General features: G+C 41.8%; 2 protein-coding genes across 2 annotated transcripts in view; both read right to left on the bottom strand.

Annotated features, from left to right (window-relative positions):
- Positions 1–213: 213 nt before the first annotated feature.
- Positions 214–12128, bottom strand: BAG2 (BCL2 associated athanogene 2). The gene is made up of 3 exons (XM_029244462.1): positions 11870–12128; positions 3140–3249; positions 214–1687 (listed from the first exon to the last, which is right to left on the bottom strand). The coding sequence occupies exons 1-3, from the start codon at positions 11980–11982 to the stop codon at positions 1275–1277; spliced, it is 636 nt and encodes a 211-aa protein (XP_029100295.1). The 5' UTR covers positions 11983–12128; the 3' UTR covers positions 214–1274.
- A 1988-nt stretch (positions 12129–14116) lies between these two features.
- ZNF451 (zinc finger protein 451) overlaps positions 14117–22375 on the bottom strand; it is an 86778-nt gene continuing 78519 nt past the window's right edge. Inside the window, exon 15 of the mRNA XM_029242439.1 lies at positions 14117–16432. Coding sequence (XP_029098272.1) covers positions 16386–16432 — 47 coding nt within the window. The 3' untranslated portion in view covers positions 14117–16385. The remainder of the gene's footprint in view (positions 16433–22375) is intronic.

The following is a 22375-nucleotide window of genomic DNA, read 5'->3' as shown; positions in this document are numbered from 1 at the left end:
TGTTTTTTTTTCTTGCAGTGTGAAAGAATACCTATCTTTTAATGAAAATTGAATCTGATATATTCATTCTGAAGTAGTATTTGGGGAAGCTAAAGTTTTTGTGTATCAATAGCACTAGTTATTTTGAACAAATAAAAGTGTTCTATAGTTGCTGCATTTATCACAGATAAAAGAATAATCAATACACTGGTCAACCTTGTTAGTGAACAAAATGCAATCTAAATTAAGGTATTTCATATTTAATATTAGAAAAAAATACTCAATGCTGAAAAGCTCTCAGTGAAACAGCAACTTTTTAATTATTGAAGACAGTATAAATTGATATAACTCTTATACAAAAAAACTTTGGAAACGTATCAGGCCATGAAAATGTATATACCCTTTGACCCAGTAAAACCGATTGCTGGGGATTTATACAAAGAAAATCAAAAACAAACGAAAGAAGGAAAAAGCTCTACGTACACAAATATGTTGCAGTAATAAGCAACAAACTGGAAACAACCTAAATGTCCAGTAAGGGGAATGGGTAAATTGTACAACTACATGGAATAGAGGTTCTTGAGAATTAAAAGCAGACTTTAAAACAGTATTTAATTTTTAAAGGCAAGTTACAACATTGTATTTCTGTAATGATTAAAAATTTAAAGAAATGATGCATTTGGAAAAAGATGAAGTGGATATACCATATACAGTTCAGAGTGGTAAAATTAGAGGTGAAGTTTCTCACATTTTATGTTATGTTTTCACGTATTATCAAGAAGTACATTCATATTATGAGATGCATAAATGTTTAAGTTCAAAATAATTTGATATAGATGTCTAAAAAACCTGCTGAATGAAAGAGAAGACACAGGGAAGGTTCCCTTCCATAATTCCAAGCTCACTGCTTGGCTCACAGCAGATGCGTGGTCAGTGTGTGCCCGTGTGTCTTTGCAGACAAAGCCCAGGAGAGAACCATGATGCTTTTACCCCTAGCTGAGCACTTATTTCCCCCACATACTAAGTGTTCATCCACAGAATAGTAAAATATATATATATATATATATATATATATATATATATATATATATAGGAGGTGCTAGATCCTAGTACAAGACAAAAATTCAATCTAAAAACTTTTAGAAAGGTAATCAAAATATTTCTAGTTTTAATTGTTATTCACAAACTAACAACACTGAACTAGTTATCTGTCTAACAAACAGAACTAGTTATCACTTAAGATAGTACGTTATCATTTTTATGTGATTATTTATAAGGGCTCTTAGGTTGGAACACTAGTTGAATCTGCTTTCAGTGTTTTGTAGCAGGGTTTTGGAAGCAGCCCCTTTAGAATGCTCCAGCAGCTTGATGGCCTTGTCAGAGTTTTCAATGTTCCTAAGCAGGGTCTCTAGTCTTCTCTTAATTTTCTTCTGATCCTCGAGAGCACAGCCGATCACGATGGACTGGAACTTCTGATCCACCGGCCCCGCAGGCACCTCAGAGGAACACGCGCTGTACAGCGACATCAGGTGACTCTTGGCGTTTCCCAGATCATCCAGAAACTTACTGACCACCTCGTCAATGACCCTGGTGGCGTGCTTGAGGGACTCCTGCTGCTGGGGGTTCCTAATTGTTTCTACTGAAACTTCCACAGTCAGGGTTCGTCCCATCAGACGGTTTGCAGTCAGATTTAATTCTTCTCTTTCTCCTAATCATGAAAAGTTTGAAATATCAATCAATATGAGACATACACGCGTCTATGTCAAGAACACTAAGGTATTTTTGTGTGGCTGAATCTATCCTGTGAGCACCTATGAATTTCTTAAAGATACACGTTAAAACTACAGCAATAAGATTAATTTATAAAGAGTATCAGATTGGATGCCAGATGATTCTGCGGTTGTCACGTCTGCAGAAGCTGGGGCAGGTGTGCGTCTGTAACTGGGGCTTTGTGCTGGTTAGAGCAGGAGACTGGATGCCCTGGATCTACGTGAGGATGTGCATTAGAGGAGGGAGATAACTTTCCCTTTACCTTTCTGAGCTTTTGGCTGAGACCCTCCTGTAATAAGACAGATTAACAAGAAAAAAACCCAGAAGCTTATTGCCATGTATACCCCATGTATATACATGGGAGATCCCCAGGGAAACTGAGTGACTCCCTGAGATGGCCCAGCCTCCACCCAAAATACTCTCAGCTAGAGAAGGTGAGGACGGAGGGAGGCAAGTTCTGGAGGTTCCCAGAAAAGGCACGATAGACAAAGGTAAGGTTCTTATGTAGATTCAGTAGGTGCCTTCTCCACTGGTGAAGGTTTCTTGTAGTTTTGTCATCCTCCTCTTCCTGGTAGAAAGGGAGACACCCTTACAAATGATTTCCTTTACAAAATGTAAATGTAAATTTCCCTTACAAAACAGTGACTTCTTCTGTTTTCAGAGCTCCTCCTCCTGTGTCTGCAGTTTCTCAAAAATAGCCAGTTCGGAATAATCCTTAGGCCAGAGAGGCATATTTCGGGGCCTCACATTCTGTGTGTGTATCAATACAATGCCCCGATTCTGGCTGAAAAAAGCCATGACACGGGAGGAAAAGCTGGCCTGAAAATGAGGCACTGACTTCATCCCCTCCAGACTAATTGAGGCCAGTAGTCTGAGTCTTGGCCAGTATGAAGAGGGTGCTGGGTTATCACTTCACTATTTATATGGAAATCAGCAACCTGTCCTGCTCTGTAACCTCCTTCCCAATTCACTGCTCTATGGCCAGGACAGTGAAGAGACACACTAGATCTTGACCCCTCTGAGGATGTGTGACAGTGTGGGTCTGGGCCGGGATGCACACTTAACCGCACCAGCTGCTCGGCCCACAGGCCGGTCCTCTGCAGCCCCAGGGGAGCCTGGTTAGGAGGAGCACCGCCCACTGGTGCAGAGCATCACAGGCCACCCGGCCCTCCTGTGGAACAGGGTTCAGTGGGTCCATAATCTGTTTTCTCTGCCTTTCTCCCCTTCCCCTCTATACGTTACACCTCCATTCATCTCCTTTTGTCTTCTCTGCTGCCGACCTTGTGCCTGTTTCCTCTGCTGTCACATCCTGCCCAGCCGTCTCTGCTGGGCTGGAGGAGCGGCTCTGCGGCACCCCCGCCGCCCCCCCGGCCCCGGGAGGGGCCCTCACCGTCGCTGATCTGCCGCATGTCCTGGCTGTTCTGGATGCTGTGGATCATCTCCAGGAGGACCTCCTTCTCCTGCTCCACAGCCGTGGCCGCTTCCCGAAGAGCCTCCACCCTGCGGAGTGCGGGGGACAGGACAGTTACTGGAGGGAAGCCGCGTCTTCCTCATCTCTCCACTGCTCAGTCCAGCTCAGGTGTAACGACGATTAGGAACACTTCCCAAAAACTCCTTACTCCTTTCTATTTTTTATTCTGTAATTGTTTTCCTTTTAATCCACTTGCCCTGTGGCTCCCAGTTTCCTCCCCGCTCACAGGGCACTCATTCTATTTAGTGTTTATCGATTTGTATTCGTTTTTACAAAAAAAATCTGCACTCATGTACTTGTCTATTTTCAATTTATTTATATCTCACTGTTTCTTTCTTCACTCAGCAGCATACTTTATTAAGAATCACCAGGTTCCCGTGTCCCTCACCTGATCTGCCCTCCCTGGCCCAGCGGAGACACGCCCTGTCCCCCAGCTTCTGCTCACAACCCGTCCACAAGTACCCTTCCAGCGTGGAACTGGTGAGACACAGGGTGTGTGGACTGTCATCTGACTCCACCCTGGATTGTTCTCCAGAATGGCCGGACCTCGAGTCCCTGTGTCCCGACAGCCCTACCAGCACTCAGCATCTCCCAACTTTCTAACCATCTGTTGCCAGGCTAACAAGTGATACGTCAGTACTTAATCTGCATTTCTTTCATTGCTAATAATTTTGGACATCTCTTTGTATCCTTGTGAGCTTGTTCACAACCTTTGCCTACTTTTCTTTTTTAAACTGGGGTTACTCTCCTCTTGGTGATTTGGTGACAGACACTGTGACCATCTTCTCCCATCCCACCCTATATGATCTGTGTCTGGGAGGTCCTTCACTGAACAGAGAGCCTTATTTTGAAGTGAAAAGTAAAGAGATCCATCTTTTCTTGGCTTTGTTTTGCCTTAGCTCATGCTGTGAAGTTTTGTTTCAGGGTCCTCCCATCCCTAGGTCAGGACATACTTTCCTACATCTCCTTCTATTAACTTGTTTCACTTTTCTCATACCTATGTCTTAATTCATCTAGAATCCACCTCTGTATATGGTTAGGTAAGGATTTAACCATTTTCCCCAACATTATGCACCCCAAATCCGTCTTTCCCTCAATGATTTGTAGATTGTCTGCCTCTGAAATCTCTATTCCATCCAGTAGTATTTTGACTGTTCTTACACCAACACCCATTTCTTAAAAATAGCACCAGCTTTGTTTGTGATATGCCTTAGTATCTGGTAGACCAGTCCTCTAATCTTTTTTTTTTTTTAATTTTTGACTGCGTTGGGTCTTCATTGCTGAGTGTGGGCTTTCTCTAGTTGTGGTGAGCGGGGGCTACTCTTCCTTGTGGTGCGCAGACTTCTCATTGCGGTGGCTCCTCGTTGCGGAGCACAGGCTGCAGGCGCGCGGGCTTCAGTAGTTGTGGCGCATGGGCTCAGTAGTTGTGGCTCATGGGTTCTAGAGCGCAGGCTCAGTAGTTGTGGTGCATGGGCTTAGTTGCTCCGCGGCACATGGGATTTTCCCGTGCTAGGGCTCGAACCCGTGTCCCCTGCATTGGCAGGCAGATTCTTAACCACTGCACCACTAGGGAAGTCCCCAGTCCTCTAATCTTTAAAAATAACATAGCTATTTTGACTTTTATTCCTCCATAGACTCTAAAGTAAGTTTATTGGGTTTCTCAAAAAACTGGAATAAATTAGACACCTTTAGAACATTGTCAGTTCCTCTAAGGGTGTCTCCTTCATCCAGACCCTCCTCTACGTTCTTTATTAGAGTTTTGAAGTATTCTTGATGGTAGTCTTACAGACTCTTTTAAGTGTTTTGAATATTTTGGATATTGTTACTATTGTGAATAATATATTTACATATATACTACATTTTATAGTTGGCTATTGTTGATTAGAGAAATGCTGTTTTTGGTAGGTTCACGTCATAACTGGCAACTTTCATTTACACTTATTCATTTTTAACGGTTTTTTAATTTCTGTTAGTTCTTCTGGATTGATGATCATTTCATCTACAAAAAACGAAAATTCTCATCTCTTCCTTTTTAATCCTATCAGCTCCAATTTTTCTTTCTTAAATAGCACTGACTAAACTCCTCCTGTGCGATATTGAACAGTGGCGCTAAGAGACAGCATCTTTGTCTTTTCCCAAATTTAAAGAGAATGCTTCTGTAGGTTTTTGGTGTAAAGCCCTGATAACCCCGCAACTATACACACATGCACTTACTACACAGACACACAAACACAACCAGTGACTAAAGAACGAGGCTGTGAAATTACGAGAGCGAAAGAAAACAAAACAAAGTCCTGTGTGTTTAAAGTGCTGTTTCCAGGGCACTTTCTCGTTTTTTTATTACACCACAACTAAATAAGTTGCCAAGTGTTGCAAAATAAATAGTGACAGACCTACCTCCAGTACTCAGATGCTCTTGGAAACACGGATCACAAGGAGATCTAATCCCTTCTGTCTTCCTGGGCACGTGTTCTAGCATGTGTTCCTGCCACATGAAGAGGCCCTCACCCCAACCACACACACGCCTTTTCCCCTACAGGCACCCACCTGTTATCCCCCAAAATAGCACCGACACACTGTACAGTCACAGGGTCTCGATTCTCAAGATACTAAATACATTGTTGGATTCTGTGTTTATAAGAGCCAGTAGAAGCAAAGAGCTCGTAAGAATCTTATGTGACAAATTTGACTGGAAAACACAATCAAAACCAATATTCTATAAAACAGTAAACACACAGCATCAGGCTGCCTTCCAGCCCCATTCATTATGTGCTTACACATTTCACACGAGCAGACTCTCAGGGCCCGGGACACATGAAAAGGGGTCAGGTTGTCACTAACATGAAACATCTGTGCAGAAACACAAACGTGACTCTAGTATTTAAATGGCACAGATGAGTCATTTGATTGGTAAATGAGATGATGCTGAAAGAAGAGATTAATTTTCCAGCACTCCTGAGTTTATATTCAAATGTAAGATGATAAAGAGAATTGTTACTCTAAAGAAGAATGCTCCATTTATGATAATAAGTTATACTAGTAAGTTCATGAAGTTGTTAACAAGAAAATCGTTTGAGACACTCTAGAAAAAATATAATAAATCTGTCATATAAAGAAGATATTTTGTCATTAAATGAGACCAAATATAGAGGCAATTAGATGGAACTTTTATTTTTTTTCCCACAAGGCTAGAAATTGTCAGGGCATTTTCCCTGTGAAAAACAGATTTCATCTTTTATAGAACTTCTTATATATGATTTTATATAAACCTTTTTCATTTCATAGCAAAGGTAAAATTTCATTCTTCAGGATGTAAAGATTCCCAGGAGTTTTTTGGCATCTTGGCCCTTTCATCTTCTGTCCCCCGCTTCCTAAACATTCTTTATCCCTGGCCCACGTCTACTGAGTGATCCTTTTTCAAAACCCAGTCCTTCTGGCAGGAACTGTTTCCTTAGCAGCTTCCTCCTTCCCCTCCCTTGAGGCCGTCAATACTATATCTGTCTAGTGTATGGACATCACATGCTTAGTTTTTTCTTTTAAAAAGCTGAACCTACATCTCTACTTAGTTTGCTTAAGTCATATTTATCAGCTATTGGTCTCCTTAAATTCAATTCATATACACATCTTTTTGTCTACATTAGTTCTAGAAAACTGTTAGCCATTAAACCTTCAAATATTTCCCACCTGCCCTTCTATGATTTCTCCTGGAACTCTGTTCAGAGGCGTGTTGGACCAACTCACTTTATCCTTCACGTTAACACATCACTTGACAACACTCCTTGGCAGAGGGGGGCAGCTCTGGTTTTACCAGCAGATCCTGTAAGAGCTACATGTCCAAATTGGGAAAGAACTGATCCTCATGGCAAGGCTGGCCTGGGCTGCGCTCCTGGAAAACTCTCTGCATGAAATCACAACTAAGCTTTAACAGAGAGAACCTGTGCTCAGAATGTTCCCACGAGGACAAATGTGGAGCGCACGCATCCTCGGCTGGTCCCCGGGGCCCAGAGATCGAAGCCTGGGGACCAAGGGACAAGGTGCTGGGAGGTGGTCTCCCAGGCCAGCCACCCCGGCATGTGCTCTGTGCCACGTGCGGGGACTGCAAGGGCCTCAGTCCTGCCGCTCAAGCCAGAGCTGCTGCCACTTACCAGCTGAGTGGCCTCGAGTAGTTACTTACATTCTCTTTGCCTCAATTTCCTCATTTACAAAACGGGGATCATGAGATGGTGTGACTGAATGAAGTAAAGCAGGTAAAGAGTTTAACACAGTGACTGACAGCACTGACTAAACAAGCTATGAGTTAATAGAGATGCAGTACCCATGGATACGGATGGCCAACTCCGACACCATTTTATAGAAAAGATTTGAGCATCTGTGGCTTCTGGTACCCCATGGGCCCTGGAACCAATCCCTGCAGACACTGAGGGACCACTGCATGCAGTCCATGCCCAGAACTGGTGCCTTGAACGCTAGCTTCCTGGTCGTTATTACATGCTTCCATTATGAACTCAGGCTTGTAAATAACAAGAATTGTGCTTTCATCAAAAGGGGAAATGGCAAATGGACTTATTTCAAAGAAATTACTTCTAAAACAGGTTCTTAAAATCATAGTCCTGTTTCTTATTCAAAATTCTTGTATCAAAAGAATACTACAGGGACTTCCCTGGTGGCGCAGTGGTCTCCAATGCAGGAGACACGGGTTCGAGCCCTGGTTCGGGAAGATCCCACATGCCGCATAACAATTAAGCCCGCGAGCCGCAACTGTTGAGCCCGCGCGCCTAGAGCCTGTGCTCCGCAACTAGAGAAGCCACCGCAACAAGAAGCCCGCGCACAGCAACAAGACCGAACATGGAGAGGAGAGGGGAGGGGAGGGGACGGGAGGAGAGGGGAGGGGAGGGCAAGGGAGGGGAGGAGAAGAAGAAAGAATACTACAAAGATCACATATTTTAGGCAAGGTTAAGATTTTGAAGGGCTCCCTAATCATCACCAAAATGATAAATTACATTCACTACTGAGACACTCTGGTGTAAAAAAGGGTCTATGCTTTAGTGTCAGGAGCTACTCATGAGCAGGATGGCCTCAGACCGGCCACTCAGTCCCTCTGGACTGGATTCGCTCGCTTCTAAAGGAGGGAACATATGTCCTCCTCCTGCCTCAGAGGGTTTTGGAAGGTTCACATGACAATGTCTACAAGAAGTGATCTTTTAAATTACAGGCTCTTATACAATATTAACTATGGTGCCATCTTGTCTTGTGGCTCCTGGGACGTTGGTGCAGTGAAACTGTCAGCTAAATGACCACATCTGCCCTTGCCCCATCCTTCATTCCTTGGCTGCCATGGAAGCCATGGTGACTGGCTGATGGTGGGGGAGGGAGCCACAATAGGACGAGTTTGGGGACATCTGTGAACAGCTAGTTTCCCAGTCCTGTCGTTCCCCTTGGCTGTTCTCCACACCCCACGTCCCAAGCATCTTCACCACCATCCAGAGCCTTCAGAGGCCGCTCAACACCCTGCACACAGCAGGTGTTCAATAGTCCCTGAGATCAGGGACTCAGGGACACCAATCTAAGTGGAATTTTCACCTCTTTCAGTAAAATCATATACTATTCCTACATTTTTGAAATATGACATACTTAACTCTAAGAAAATTCAGGCATAAAGTATTAAGCTCTACAGCCAGTCTTCCTGGGTTCCAGCTGTGTGACCTTGGACGGGTCATTTAACTTCTCAAGCCTCAATTTCCTGCCTGAAGAACAGAGGTGACGGTAATTTCCACAAAGGCACAGGGCCTGCAGAGTCAGCGCCCATTAACTAAATAACTTAATGGGTGTCATTTATGAATTATGATCACTGTTAAATTAGTAACAATCATAAGCAAAGTGTTTAGAGCCACTGACGAATGGAAAAATCAGACACCATTTGGTCATGAAAACCGGGAGAGAAAGGCATCACCTTTTTAGGAGGAAGCAAAAAAGGAGGTGAGCCGGCGTCAAAAAAGAAAGGCTAATGTCATGCTAACATATTAGAAACAAATGGAGTTTCTTTAATGATTTGTCAGATGCTGCACCTGAAAGCACTTTAAACACCATGGACATCAGTTCACAAGGCAGGTCATAAAGCAGTGAGCATAATTCTATTTTCAGTTTCATATGAAAAAAGTTCTGCCACAATTGACAAAACTAGTACAGTGGGGGAACAGTAAACACCAGCTTCTAGGTACAGCCTGTAATTTTCACCCTACTTAGTACCCTGCCATCCTCAATATGAAATTAAACTATTAGATAAGATGACACATGAATGTTACATTTTCTTTTTAAACTTGATCTTATAGGCATGATTCTATCAACAGTTTCTTTTTTTTTAATTTTATTTATTTATTTATTTTTTTGGTTGTGTTGGGTCTTTGTTGCTGTGCACAGGCTTTCTCTAGTTGTGGCAAGTGGGGGCTACTCTTCTTTGCGGTGCACGGGCTTCTCATTGCGGTGGCTTCTCCTGTTGCAGAGCATGGGCTCTAGGTGCACAGGCTTCAGTAGTTGTGGCATACAGGCTTAGCTGCTCCGCGGCATGTGGGATCTTCCTGGACCAGGCCTCGAACCCATGTCCCCTGCATTGGCAGGCAGATTCTTAACCACTGTGCCACCAGGGAAGCCCGGCATCACTTTTTTTTAAAAGGAAGAAACAAAGCTCACAAAGTCTAAAATTACTAGAAAAGGCCCTAAAATGAATAATTAGACACATATTAATCTTTCTTAGCTCAAGGGTTAATTCAGCAAGTTATTATTTAATCACTTGCACATGGTAATCAGAATTCACTTTACATTAATGAAGCATTGGAATAATATTCAAAACCAGAGGCTTCCTTTCAAAGATGAGTACTTGACTGCTTCTGTACCTACCCTATGTGAGGCACCAAGTTTGAGGAAAGTGAATCAGCTTGAAGAAAGGAGGGGGCAGCATCCCACCTGTTCCTTTAAGAAAACATCCTTTCCTTCTAACTAGGGGAGAGAGACCCCTGAAATGGTTGAGAACATGCCCTCAAAGTTCTAAAGACCGGAGGAGACGCTGAGGCACTTGTTTCGCTGCTACATAAAAAGAAATCATAATCTTCCCAGGGACACTCAGGGGCTCTAGTTTTGCTCCATCTGGTTCAGCTAGTTCCATCTGCCTCATTCCAAGCAGGACCCCTCTATTACTCTCCATGAAATCATGGTGGTGGAGAACTTATTTTCTGAGAAGACATCATTTCTTCCCATGATGATAATAATAATAAAGATGTATATAATAAATGACAATTTAAACATATATATTAATAAATGATAATAAATTATTCACTTGGTTATTAATGTACTTTATTGGCAAACAGACCCCTTGTTTTGGTATATTAATCCAGGGAGATAAAGACATATATGCAATGCTTCTTAAAATTTTTGTCTTACGTACTCCCTTGATCACCCAGAACCTGGTGAAAACTATGCGAAAAAAATTCCTTGTGGTTTCAGGGAGTTGTGGCCGCCTCAATATGATTTTCCTGTAACTACACTTGCACACAACTTACACAGTAACTTTAGTGACAGGAAGTACGGTTACAGGAAGTACATACAAGTTTTCATTCACTGTTAAAGGAAAAAAGTATTTCCCAAATTTCTTAGAAATTATTTAGGAATTCCATACAAGCCAGCCACTACATTTGCCACTAAGGAGTGCCCGTGGTGCCCGGTTCTACAGGAATTGACAGCACAGCCTGGAAAGAATTCAGGAGAAGAGCAGGAATGAGGCACTCAGAGCTCTGGGAAAACCAGCAGAACCGGCACTCAGAGATTTTCAGGAAAAATCTTAGGAACACATTCTTGCATCTTCCCAAACTCAGAAAAACACTCAAACCATTAAGGGAGACATCTGCTCCTGGTCAGCAGTAACCTGTCACTCAAATGCGCGCCTGAGTGCGCGGGCCCTTCTCTAAAGTCACATTCCTGGGACCTCAGCGCCGGAACCGCCCCCCCCAACTTCTCCCAATAGAACAACTCAGGCTCTCATCTTGCACGTGTTTATCGCAATGGGCACACTGATTACTTAGTAACACCGTCATTAGTTAAGAAGGGAAAACTGACTCGTGTTCTCAGGCCAGTGACCAGCATTTGGAAGGTGTGACCGGCGACCTGGAGAAGGAGCCCCCCCCACCCCCACACACACACCCGGGCTGAAAGTAGCAGGGGATCAGATGGATTTTTATATTTTGCAAAGAGATCGATCATTCACAACGGTGACCACTAAACTGCCGCCTGTCCTAGAAATACACTATTGGAAAAGACTGGGCCGGAAACACCTGGCCCCCACACGGAACGTTCCAGAAGCTCTGCGGACGGGCAGTGTCACAGCCCCCATGTCGAGTAACGTACCCGTAACTTTCCCTTCTCGGTTCTCACGCTTCCGGCGCTCGGGTCTGGAGCCGCGAAGGAGCGTGGCCGCCGGAGCGTGCGGGGCCGCTGACCCAGAACACGGCCGCTCCTGTGAGGGGACCCGCCGACCCAGCGCGGCCCTCCGCGGGGCCCGGGTCAGCCCAGCTCCCCTGCCAGCCGCTCCCCGCTGCCCGCGCGCTCCCTGCTCTCGGTCCCCGCGCGCCCTCCGCAGGCTCGGAGGGCCGGCCCGCGCACCTGAGCTCCAGCTGGTCCAGGCTCTCCAGCAGGCGGCTGGAGCGGTCGGCCATGGACGAGGAGCGGCAGAAGCGGCCCTCGTTGGCCTTGGCGCTGATCCTCGCCTGAGCCATCGGCGTCCGGCGGGCGGCCCGAGATCACTGCCTTCCCCGCGCTCCACCCGCCTCCTCTGACACGCCGCCCGCGAACCGGGGAACCGGGAAACGGGCGCGGGTGCACGAGAGCCGGCCGCTGCTCTGTCCGGCGCGGGCGGCCTCGAGGGTGGCGCGGCGGGGAGGCCTTTCTGGGCGCGGGGACGCGTCTCCGCCCCGAACACCGCCCGAGGCGGAGCCCGCGCCCCCGGCCCCGCCCCGCAGGGGCTCCAAGGGGAGCGGGCTTGGGCTGTGCTGGGGTGGAAAGGGCCCTTCATGCAACCGCGGTCGCGGCTCCTGGGCACTTTCCCGAGATGAGAACAAGGAGCCTGGAGGCCACAACTGAAGCTGATAGATGTACGGAGCAAGCTGAACCTCTTTTTTTTACACCCGCTCTCATGAAGTCATTTTTAATGACTTTCTTTTGTATTAAAAAGTTACTGGTTGGGACTTCCCTGGTGGTCCAGTGGGTAAGACCGTGATCCCAGTGCAGGGGGCCCGGGTTTGACGCCTGGTGGGGTAACTAGATCCCCATGCATGCCGCAACTAAGAGTCCGCGTGCTGCAAGAAAGATTCCCACCTGCCGCAACTAAGACCGGGGGCGGCCAAAATAAATAAAATTAAGTACCAAAAGAAAAGATGATTAAGAAAGGAATTTTGGTAAAGCACCCACACATGTTTAAAAAAAGTTATTGGTTGGAATTTGAGTGAAATAATTATTATTTAAGGCCGTTTCACACCCCACTTATTTAAGTCTCCAGTTATGAAAAGACGCAGTAGACCACTCGGTCAGACATTATAAAGGTCAGTGAGTGGAATGGGGCTGGGAGTACAAAGATGTATCGACTTAAATACTTGCGCTTTGCTCCCATCTCATTATAGCTCTCTGCCTCTAAGGATGAGAATGTACAGGACACCTGAAATGGAGATAATAACAGTTTAAAGCTGCATCACAACCTTTAACCTGAGATCAAAGCCATTGAAATAATTGAACAGAGATGAGGCCTTTAAGGCTGGATCCCAATTCCTCTGAACTCTAAATACTAATAAACTGTTGTGTAGATTATCTGACCTCATTAAATGTTTTGTCCTATCATGACACCTGGAATCTTTAGACATTTTGTGAATGGTCTGAAAGTCTATCACGTAGCTTTGGAAACGTGCTGGACTCTCTTTCTCTCACACCCTAGACCCAGTGGGCTCCACCTTCAGAGAACACCCAGGCCTACTCCCACTTGCCTGTCCCCACTCCCCTACTCAGGTCTCGGCCAGCATCACTTCTCTCCTGCATCACCGTGATACCCTCCTACCTGGTCTTCCTGCTTCTGCTCTCATGTCTATGCTTAGCACAGCAGCTACAGTCATCCTTCTAAATAAGGCGCATCACACCACTTCTCAGAAGCCTTCAGCGGCCCCTCGTTTGTGAAATGGGTAAAAGCCAAGGTCTTCAGAAGAGGCCTCAGAGGACTCCATCTCCTGTTGCTCTCTGAGCTCATCCCGCTCACTCGCCTATGCTAGCCTTCTTGCTTTTCCATGGATGTATCAAGCTCACTTCCAGACTTTTCACCTCCACCTACAGCTCCTCCCCATACACATTTGCTTGGCTCACTCCCTGGCCTTCAGGTCTTTGCTCAAGTTCACCAGAAGGACCTTGACCTCCCTATTACAAATAGCAAGCACTCCTGCCCTGCCCCACCCCCATACTATCTTCCCCTTCCCTGTTTTCCTTCCCCTCTTGTCACCTCTCCCCCAGCTGTGCTCCAGAGAGGACTGTAGGCTTTGTTTCGCTCACTGGTGTATCTCAAGTGCTTAGAACAGCCGCGCTGACATACGGTAAGTACTCAATAAATACTTTGTGAGTGAATGAATAAATGAATTGTTTCAAAGAAATCTAAAAGAAAAAAATGATGGAAAAAAAAGTCTTTAAATTGAGGCCCAGCCGATTGAGTCTCCCAGCTGCACTTGCCCAAGGGTGTCCAGAACAGTCCCTGTACCTTGTTCTTGGGAGATGCCAGAGTGGAGGGCCAGATCGTCAGGGGGACAAGGAGTAGGAGAAAGGGTTGGTCTGGTAGGATACCAAGCATCCAGAAAGAAAAAAAAAAAGCTTCTTAACCGAGATATTTTTATTTAAGACAATCAATGATACCACCAACCAGATACTATCAGTACATTATCTACATATCCTTTTTAAAATAAACATATGTTATCCATCATTGCTTTGACAAAAGTTGTTATTCAGGTATAAAAATAAGGAATCACAATAAAAACTTTTTACAAGAAAAAAATCACAATAAAATAAAAAATGAATAAAAACAAACAGGTAAGCATCATTGTCAATGTTAGAAACATTTACTCTTGATAATATTCCCCAAAACTTTCTGTAACATCCAGACTACCTCTCCTCCTTGTGTCTAACTTAACTTCAACTTAGGAAGTAATTTAAAAGTGATTTTTAATTGCTTATTAAGTAGAAATAGAATCAGTGACAATTATTAATTAAAACGTTAAACAACCCAGTTACCTTATTTAAAGGATCATGATGAATTATCCCTTTCCTGTCATATGAAAAGCCTCAGTTACTCTTGACCATAGACACCACACAAGCATCCTAATAGAACACAGGCTGCATCCCACCTGTGTGTGGCACCTCCCCTACATCTGCTGGACCATTCTTCTTTCTGGAACACTCTTTCTGCTCCTCACTACTGAGCAAGCTCCTGCAGATGTCTTTAAGGTCCGGCTCCATGACTGCCACCCAAAGCCTTAACTGCTCTAACAAGCAAATTAAAAATACAATGTGGTCACTTTGGAAAAATGACTAGTACATTCTCAAGCTATGATGTGTACTTTAAAAAAAAATGCAAGCAGGTAGGACAGAACTGACAGCTTAAGAAATAAAAACACAAATTGGTTTCCAATGTGGATTGAAAAGACTTTATAATAATAATTAAAAAAACCAGTAATACTATTTCACACTAAACTATCTAGTTGCAGAGAAAGATCAAAGTTCTAGTCATGATATATTTTTTTTCTGTCTTAAAGAAAAATTTATATTTACAGAAAATTTTAAGTTTGGTAAGTAATTACTACTCGAAATTTTTAGGGATGACATTTCTGGGTCAAATAACTTGAAGCATATACACAAAGATTGTACGACAAACCCTTTCATAGTCTCCTAATTAGGTAACGTTTTTTATTATTCACAATGTGGCCTCAACATTTAAAAATTAAATATTTAATACTAACAGTAGGAAACTAACATTTTAATGAATAACTAAAATGAAGATACCTCCATATGAAATAAAAATTTTAAAGGGTTAAGGAAGATTACTCCTGAGTAGAACTTTCAACGTTATTTTCTGAAGAATACTATGTTTACACAAATATATATAAAAGAATTAATATTATTAAAAATATGCCTAATTCTATGCAAATATTTTTTACATCATTCCCTTTAAACAGTAGATAATACAAGTCACATAAAAGTCTAAGCAGGGGCTTCCCTGGTGGCGCAGTGGTTGAGAGTCCGCCTGCCGATGCAGGGGACACGGGTTTGTGCCCCGGTTCGGGAAGATCCCACATGCCGCAGAGCGGCTGGGCCCGTGAGCCATGGCCGCTGAGCCTGCGCATCCGGAGCCTGTGCTCCGCAACGGGAGAGGCCACAACAGTGAGGGGCCCGTGTACCGCAAAAAAAAAAAAAATAATAAGTCTAAGCAGGTAAAAGGAATGGCAAAAGTTTCTTTTCACTATTTTCAAAGAAAATTTTTTTTTATTCCAGCAATATGCAGCTCTAATTAAAGCAGGGATATACATATGAGTGAAACCCACAAAGAACATTGCTGATAAAATTTTTCATCTCTTTCCATGATCAGTTTCCATTACTCTCTCCCAATAATCAAAGATCTCAAAGGTATTATATATTAGTGCCACGTGAGAAGCAGAATTTACAGAAAAAGTGAGCTATGACAGCTTTATTTATATTCATTTTCACTCCTAAAAAAATAAACTAGAATCATCTGTACTGTACAAATAAAATTAAAGAACCAATTCTATTTGGGAAACATATAAACAATAGTCAAGGGCTTTTCTAATTTTTAATTCTTGTAACCTAAATATATGAATTCAAAGTTAACTGGGAAACATGATACCTATATTAGAATTCATGATTTGTATTTGCATGACCATGTATTCTATTCCTCTACACATTTTTGCAAAATAGCACAAAAATACAAAGCAATATCAGATTTTGAATATATGAAAGCAAAAAAAAGTTTTCAAGTACATTTGTACTAGCAGATTTCTGATCTCCTTTAGAAAACAAACTCAAGAATTTATTATCCTGAGTCTCTTCAAGGCCACTTGATGCTGTGTGGTAATATCTTTAATTACATTTCCTCAAGACTTCTTCTAATCGCTTCTTCTAATTCCACATCTGCATTAAAAAACATAGAATTTTGATATTTAGAGCAGAAAACTAATAAAGATGTGCTTTATGTAAGTCTCATCAACTACATCTGTATTTTCAGGAAGGAAAGGAAATACAAATTGGAGAAAGTGAGGGTAACTTGGCAGTTTCTTCATCATAAAATATGACTATTTTGAAATATGAGAATCTGGATATAATCTCAAACTGAATTATAATATATCTGAGCTTAATTATGCTAAGAAACTTGTAAGTAATTTCCATTTAGGGATGTAGAAACTCAACAAACTTCTAGAATCACTAACAGGTAATCACCAGACTCAATGTGGAAAATGAGTATGTATTTCCAAAAAGATTTGAGGTAATGCATATAAGACTTAAAGCAGAAATAGAAAGCCAAAACCATGAAATGGCAAAATCTCAAAGGCTATTAAAATTTTAGTTTTAAGCTTTCTAGTATCTAAGCAAAGATCAAACTCATGGCTATATAATGTCCTCTGAGAAGCATATACACATATGCACTCATTGAACAAATATTTATTGAATGCCCACTGTATACCAGGCACAGAATACAACAGTGAACAAGACTGACATTCTTGTGTTCACAGGTCTTTTTCTCCATTTCCCAAGAATGATGCTACTAAGGTCCAAGAGGGTGGAACTAGGTGTCCGTTTCTTGGCCTTCAGTAGCTTCTCACACCAGATTTATCTCATCCTGTCCAGTCCACGGTCTCCCAGAGCCTACTTGGTTCACAGACACTGGTAATTCTTCTAAAATACAGCCGCACCTTCCTCTGAGCTGGGGCACTAGTGTTATGTAGTTGGCAATTTAAAACACTACAAGCTACTCTACACTGCATTAAGTTAAAGCTAGATTCTGGGTCAGTGAGTTGCCCTAAGATGAATTCAAAGGGATGAAGAAATGCACAGAAAAGCCAAGATGCTCTTAGCAAAGAAGAAAAGGGTGACAAGATTTATTTTTATGAAAACTTATTACAAAGTTACAGTAATTAAGAGTGTGGGGGGCTTCCCTGGTGGCGCAGTGGTTGAGAGTCTGCCTGCTGATGCAGGGGTCACGGGTTCGTGCCCCGGTCCGGGAAGATCCCACATGCCGCGGAGCGGCTAGGCCCGTGAGCCATGGCCGCTGAGCCTGCGCGTCCGGAGCCTGTTGCTCCGCAACGGAAGAGGCCACAACAGTGAGAGGCCCGCGTACCGCAAAAAAAAAAAAAAAAAGTGTGGTACCAGTGTAAGAACAGATGAACACACCAAAGGAACAGCATAGACAACTCAGAAACAGACTCATGCATATATGGAAACTAGATTGATAACAAAGGTGGTGATGCAGAAAGGTGGGGAAAGATGATATTCTTAACAAATGGTCAACTAGTAGGCCGTATGGAAAAAAACTTAAAATTTACCTCTACCTTATGGAATATACAAAAACACATTTCAGATTTACTGTATATTTAACTATATAATTGTGAAAGGCAAAACAACAAAGCTTCTAGAAGATAATACATGGGAATAACTTCATGACCTTAGTGTAGGGAAAGATTTATTAAATAGGATTCAAAAAACATATGAAAAAGAATCGTACTTTGGAATGTATTAAAATTACTTTTCTCCACCAAAAGCACCATTAAGTGAGTAAAAAGACAAGACATTGAGTGAGAGAAAATATTTGCAATACATGGATCTTGCTTGTATCCAGAGAGAACTAAAAGATTTTCAACCCAGAAAAATCAATAAAAAGATCAGCCAGGGCTTCCCTGGTGGCGTAGTGGTTAAGAATCCGCCTGCCAATGCAGGGGACACGAATTCGAGCCTTGATCCGGGAAGATCCCACATGCCGCGGAGCAACTAAGCCCATGCACCACAACTACTGAGCCTGTGCTCTAGAGCCTGTGCTCAGCAACAAGAGAAGCCACCGCAATGAGAAGCCTGTGCACTGCAACAAAGACTAGCCCCCGCTCGCCACAACTAGAGAAAGCCTGCACACAGCAACGAAGACACAACACAGCCAAAATATAAATAAATAAATTAAAAAAAAAAAAAGATCATCCAAAAGAAAACTGTCAAGAAATCTGGAAAGGCACTGGCAAAAGATGTGAGGATGGTCAATAAACATTACTCATCAGAAAAATGTAAACTCAAACCACAAAGAAATGACCATCACTAGCTAAAATTAAAAAGACCAATAATTCAATGATTAGTGAAGATGTATCAGTTGATCAACCCGAACTCACATTCAGTACTGGAAGGAAATTGGAACAACCACTTTGGACAAAAACTTGGCATAACCTACTAAAGCTGAATGTCAGCAAGTCCCCGCCGCAGTATACATTCCCAGAAGTGTGGGAATTACTTGTAACAGCCAACCAAATGTCTATAAATAATACATGAGTTGTGATATATGTGTAAAATTATTATAGAGGTATTGAAAATGAACAAACCAAAGCTATATGCTAACAATCAGGTGAATCTGTAAAACAATGTTGACTGAAGGCATCCAGACCCAAAAGAATATAGACTATGCCTGTGCTGTCCAGTATGATAGCCACTAACTATATGTGGCTATTTGTATTTTAATTAATTAAAATTAAATGAGGGGGATGCTTCTAGGGTACTAGTTGTTATGAGTTGAATTGTGCCCCCCCAAAAAAAAGGTATGTCCTTACCCCTGGTACCTATGAATGTGATCTAATTTGGAAATAGGGTCTTTGTGGGTGTAAACAAGTTAAGATGAGGTCGCTAGGGTGAGCCCTAATTCAATACGACTGGTGTCCTTATTGGAAGAAAATGCTACGTGAAGATAGACTCATAGGTAGAAGATGGCTCCATGATGATGGAGGCAGAGATTAGAGGGATGGATGCATCTAAAAGCCAAGGAATGCCTACAATTGCCATTAACAACCAGAAGCTGTGTGTGGGACAACGACCCTACCAACAGCTTGACCTTAGATGTTTAAACTTTAGAACTGTCAGACAATTTGTTTTAAGCCACCTAGTTTGTAGTACTTAGTTGAGGAGCCCTAGGAAATCAATACACTGGCAATATTCTATTTTTCTTAACCTGAAAGATGGTCACCTGCTTTGTGAGATGTTTGTACAATTTTTGTGTGCATTACATACACATATACACACAAAGAGAACCAAAATTCTAGAGAATACCAGCATATAAGTTGGGGGAAAGGATCAGAGTTTAAGTGTTCCAGAGTCCTTTTACATTGCATAGAGGTAGACAACACGTACCTGTACTTTAGTCTTTAAGTTATACATAAAAAATGTGGTAAAAAGCCAAGGTGACCACAAAAAGAACAGAAACACGAATTTTGGGGCCAGCCCATACATAGCTTATAAAACAATTTGAAGAAGCAAAAAGAGGAAGCTAAGAATGAAATAGCAAGAGTAAACACAAAAATATTAATATCTGCAATGAACTTATATGGATTAAACTTGCCAGTTAAAAGACTGGATAAAAACAAAACCAATTTCTAAATGGTTCCACTTCTAATAATAGTGAAGTGGCTTATATTGGATTAACTCTTCCATAGATAACAATTATAAAGTATTTTAAGGCACTGAAGAGCAACAAAAATCAGGTACAAACAGGACAAAAGTTGATCACTGAAAGAAGTGAATTGCATGGAGTTAAATTTGCAGCTTTATGGTTTTGTTTTGGTTTATATTTTGCCTTAGAGCATGCCTCAATCCTTGTGAAACAAAATGGCAGAACTTCACCCAGAAAGCCAACCTCTTTGTGGCCTTGAGGAGTCAAAGACAGAGTCTGAGTCTGACAGAGAAGCTGGAAAGTGAAGTTGGCGGCAGGAGGCGGGGGGGAACGGGGGAAGGGTGGGTAGGACGAGAGAAAGAAGAGCTCCCAGCAGAAGTGAGAAAGTAACAGAAGAGGATCCTACAAATCCTTGGTTGACTTCTGTGTGCTTACCCGGGAGAGGAGCCAAGATTCTCCGTGAAAAGCAACAGTTGGAAAGCTATAAGAAGCAGGCAATTGTAGCGTCGCCTGCTGTGGAGGAGGCAGAGTTTGGAGTTTGAGTCTAGAACGTTAACTACCCACAAGGGGAAAAAAACAACTAATATTCCTCAGGTAAAGTTAACAGAATTCAGGAAATCTATAACTTACATCCACAAACATCCAGTATACATCAAAAATCACTTGACTTGTGGGACTTCCCTGGTGGTGCAGTGGTTAAGACTCCGTGTTCCCAATGCAGGGCGCCCAGGTTCGAGCCCTGGTCCGGGAACTAGATCCCACATGCATGCCGCAACTAAGGAACCTGCCTGTGCAACTAAGACCTGACACAACCAATTAAATAAATAAATATTAAAAAAAAAAAAGAGAGAGAGCTTTCCCATGTATTAGCTTATTCAAAAAAAAAAAAATCACTTGATTTGCAAAGAAACAAGAAATGTGACCCACAGTTCATGAGGAAGAGCAGTCAAAAGAAACTAACCCCCAAGATAATCAAGCCATTGGAATTAGCAGAAAAGGGATTTTAGAAAAGTTATAAATACTTTCAAGGATTTAAGGTTGAGTGGATAGGAAATCTCAACAGAGAAATGAAAACTATTACAAAAAAAAAAACTAAGTGGAAATTCTAGAACTGAGAAATACAATATTTGAAATGGAAAATTTACTAGGTCAGCTTAATACTGGAGGTGTTAGAAGGTTGAACAATAAACTTGAAGTCTGAACAACAGAAATGATCAAATATGAAGAACACAGAGAAAAAAAACTAGAAGAAAATGCACAAACCTGTGGATAAATTTAAGCTAACATATGTATAACTGGAGTTCCAAAAGAAAAGAAGAGAGACAGAGAGTGGGGCAAAAAATTATGAAGAAATAATTGAGAGAACCTATAAACTTACAGATACAAGAAGCTAAGAAAACTCCAAGTAGGCTACAAAGACAACCACATCTAGGGGCATTATCAAAAACTGCTAAAATCAAGGACAAAGAGGAAATATTAAGAGCAACAAGAGAAAAAAAAAAGATACTTTACATATTAGGGAACAATAATACAAATTATAGTCACTTGTCATGACAAACAATGGAGGCCACAGGATAAGACAATGGAGTAACATCTTTAAAGTGCTGAAGGGAAAAAATACTAGTCAACCAGAATTCTAAAGCCAGAGAAAATATCCTTCAAAATTAAAGGGAAAATAAAGATATTTTTATATAGATGAAAACAGAATATTCAACACTAGCAAAACTGCATTGTATAAAATAGAAAGGAAGTTATTTAGGCTGAAGAAAAATGACATCGGATGGAAACTGTAATCTACTGGAAAGAATGAAGGTCATTTGAAATGGTGACTACGTGGGTAAATATAAAAGAGTATATATTTCTTCTTCTCTTTCTTTAAAACTCACAGCACTGTTTAAAGCAAAAAATAACATTTTCTTGTAGAATTTATAACAAAAGCAAAAATATATATATATATTTTAGAGCAACCATAAAAATTAAAGAAAAGAGCTAAAACATCAATAGGTATATTAAAATAGTAAACATTAAATAATGGAGTAAAATATAGATATTATAATAATCCAAAAGAAGGCAAGAAAGGGGGAACTAAGAGGTAAAAGAGGGAACAAAAAGCAAATAAAATGGCAGAGAGGAATCCAACCATGTGAGAAATTACATTAGATGTTAAGGGACTAAACAACTATTAAAAAGTAGAGGCTGTTAGAGTAAATCAAAAAGTAAGATTGAACTTTACGGTGTCTATAAGAGATGTAGTTTCAAAATAAAGACATAAATAGATTGAAAGTAAAAGGATGGAAAAATATATACTGTGAAAAATTAAGCATAAGAAAGCTTGAGTAGCTATATTAAAATCAGAAAAGAAGATTTCATGATAAAAGGTATTACCAGAGATAAAGAACATTTCATAATATCATAATGAAAAACAGGTCATTTCATTAGGA

This window comes from Monodon monoceros, unplaced genomic scaffold, assembly GCF_005190385.1.
Source record: "Monodon monoceros isolate NGI ecotype Baffin Bay Population unplaced genomic scaffold, NGI_Narwhal_1 Super_Scaffold_3, whole genome shotgun sequence".
NCBI lineage: Eukaryota > Metazoa > Chordata > Mammalia > Artiodactyla > Monodontidae > Monodon > Monodon monoceros.
Note: the sequence above shows the minus strand (reverse complement) of the source record. Positions and strands in the feature narration are given on the sequence as shown.

Coding starts and splice junctions, on each gene's coding strand:
- BAG2 (XM_029244462.1), bottom strand. CDS start 11,982: ATGGCTCAGGCGAGGATCAGCGCCAAGGCCAACGAGGGCCGCTTCTGC. Junction 3,250..11,869: donor CTGGACCAGCTGGAGCTCAG/GTGCGCGGGCCG, acceptor CGCACTCCGCAG/GGTGGAGGCTCTTCGGGAAG. Junction 1,688..3,139: donor CATGCGGCAGATCAGCGACG/GTGAGGGCCCCT, acceptor TTTCATGATTAG/GAGAAAGAGAAGAATTAAAT.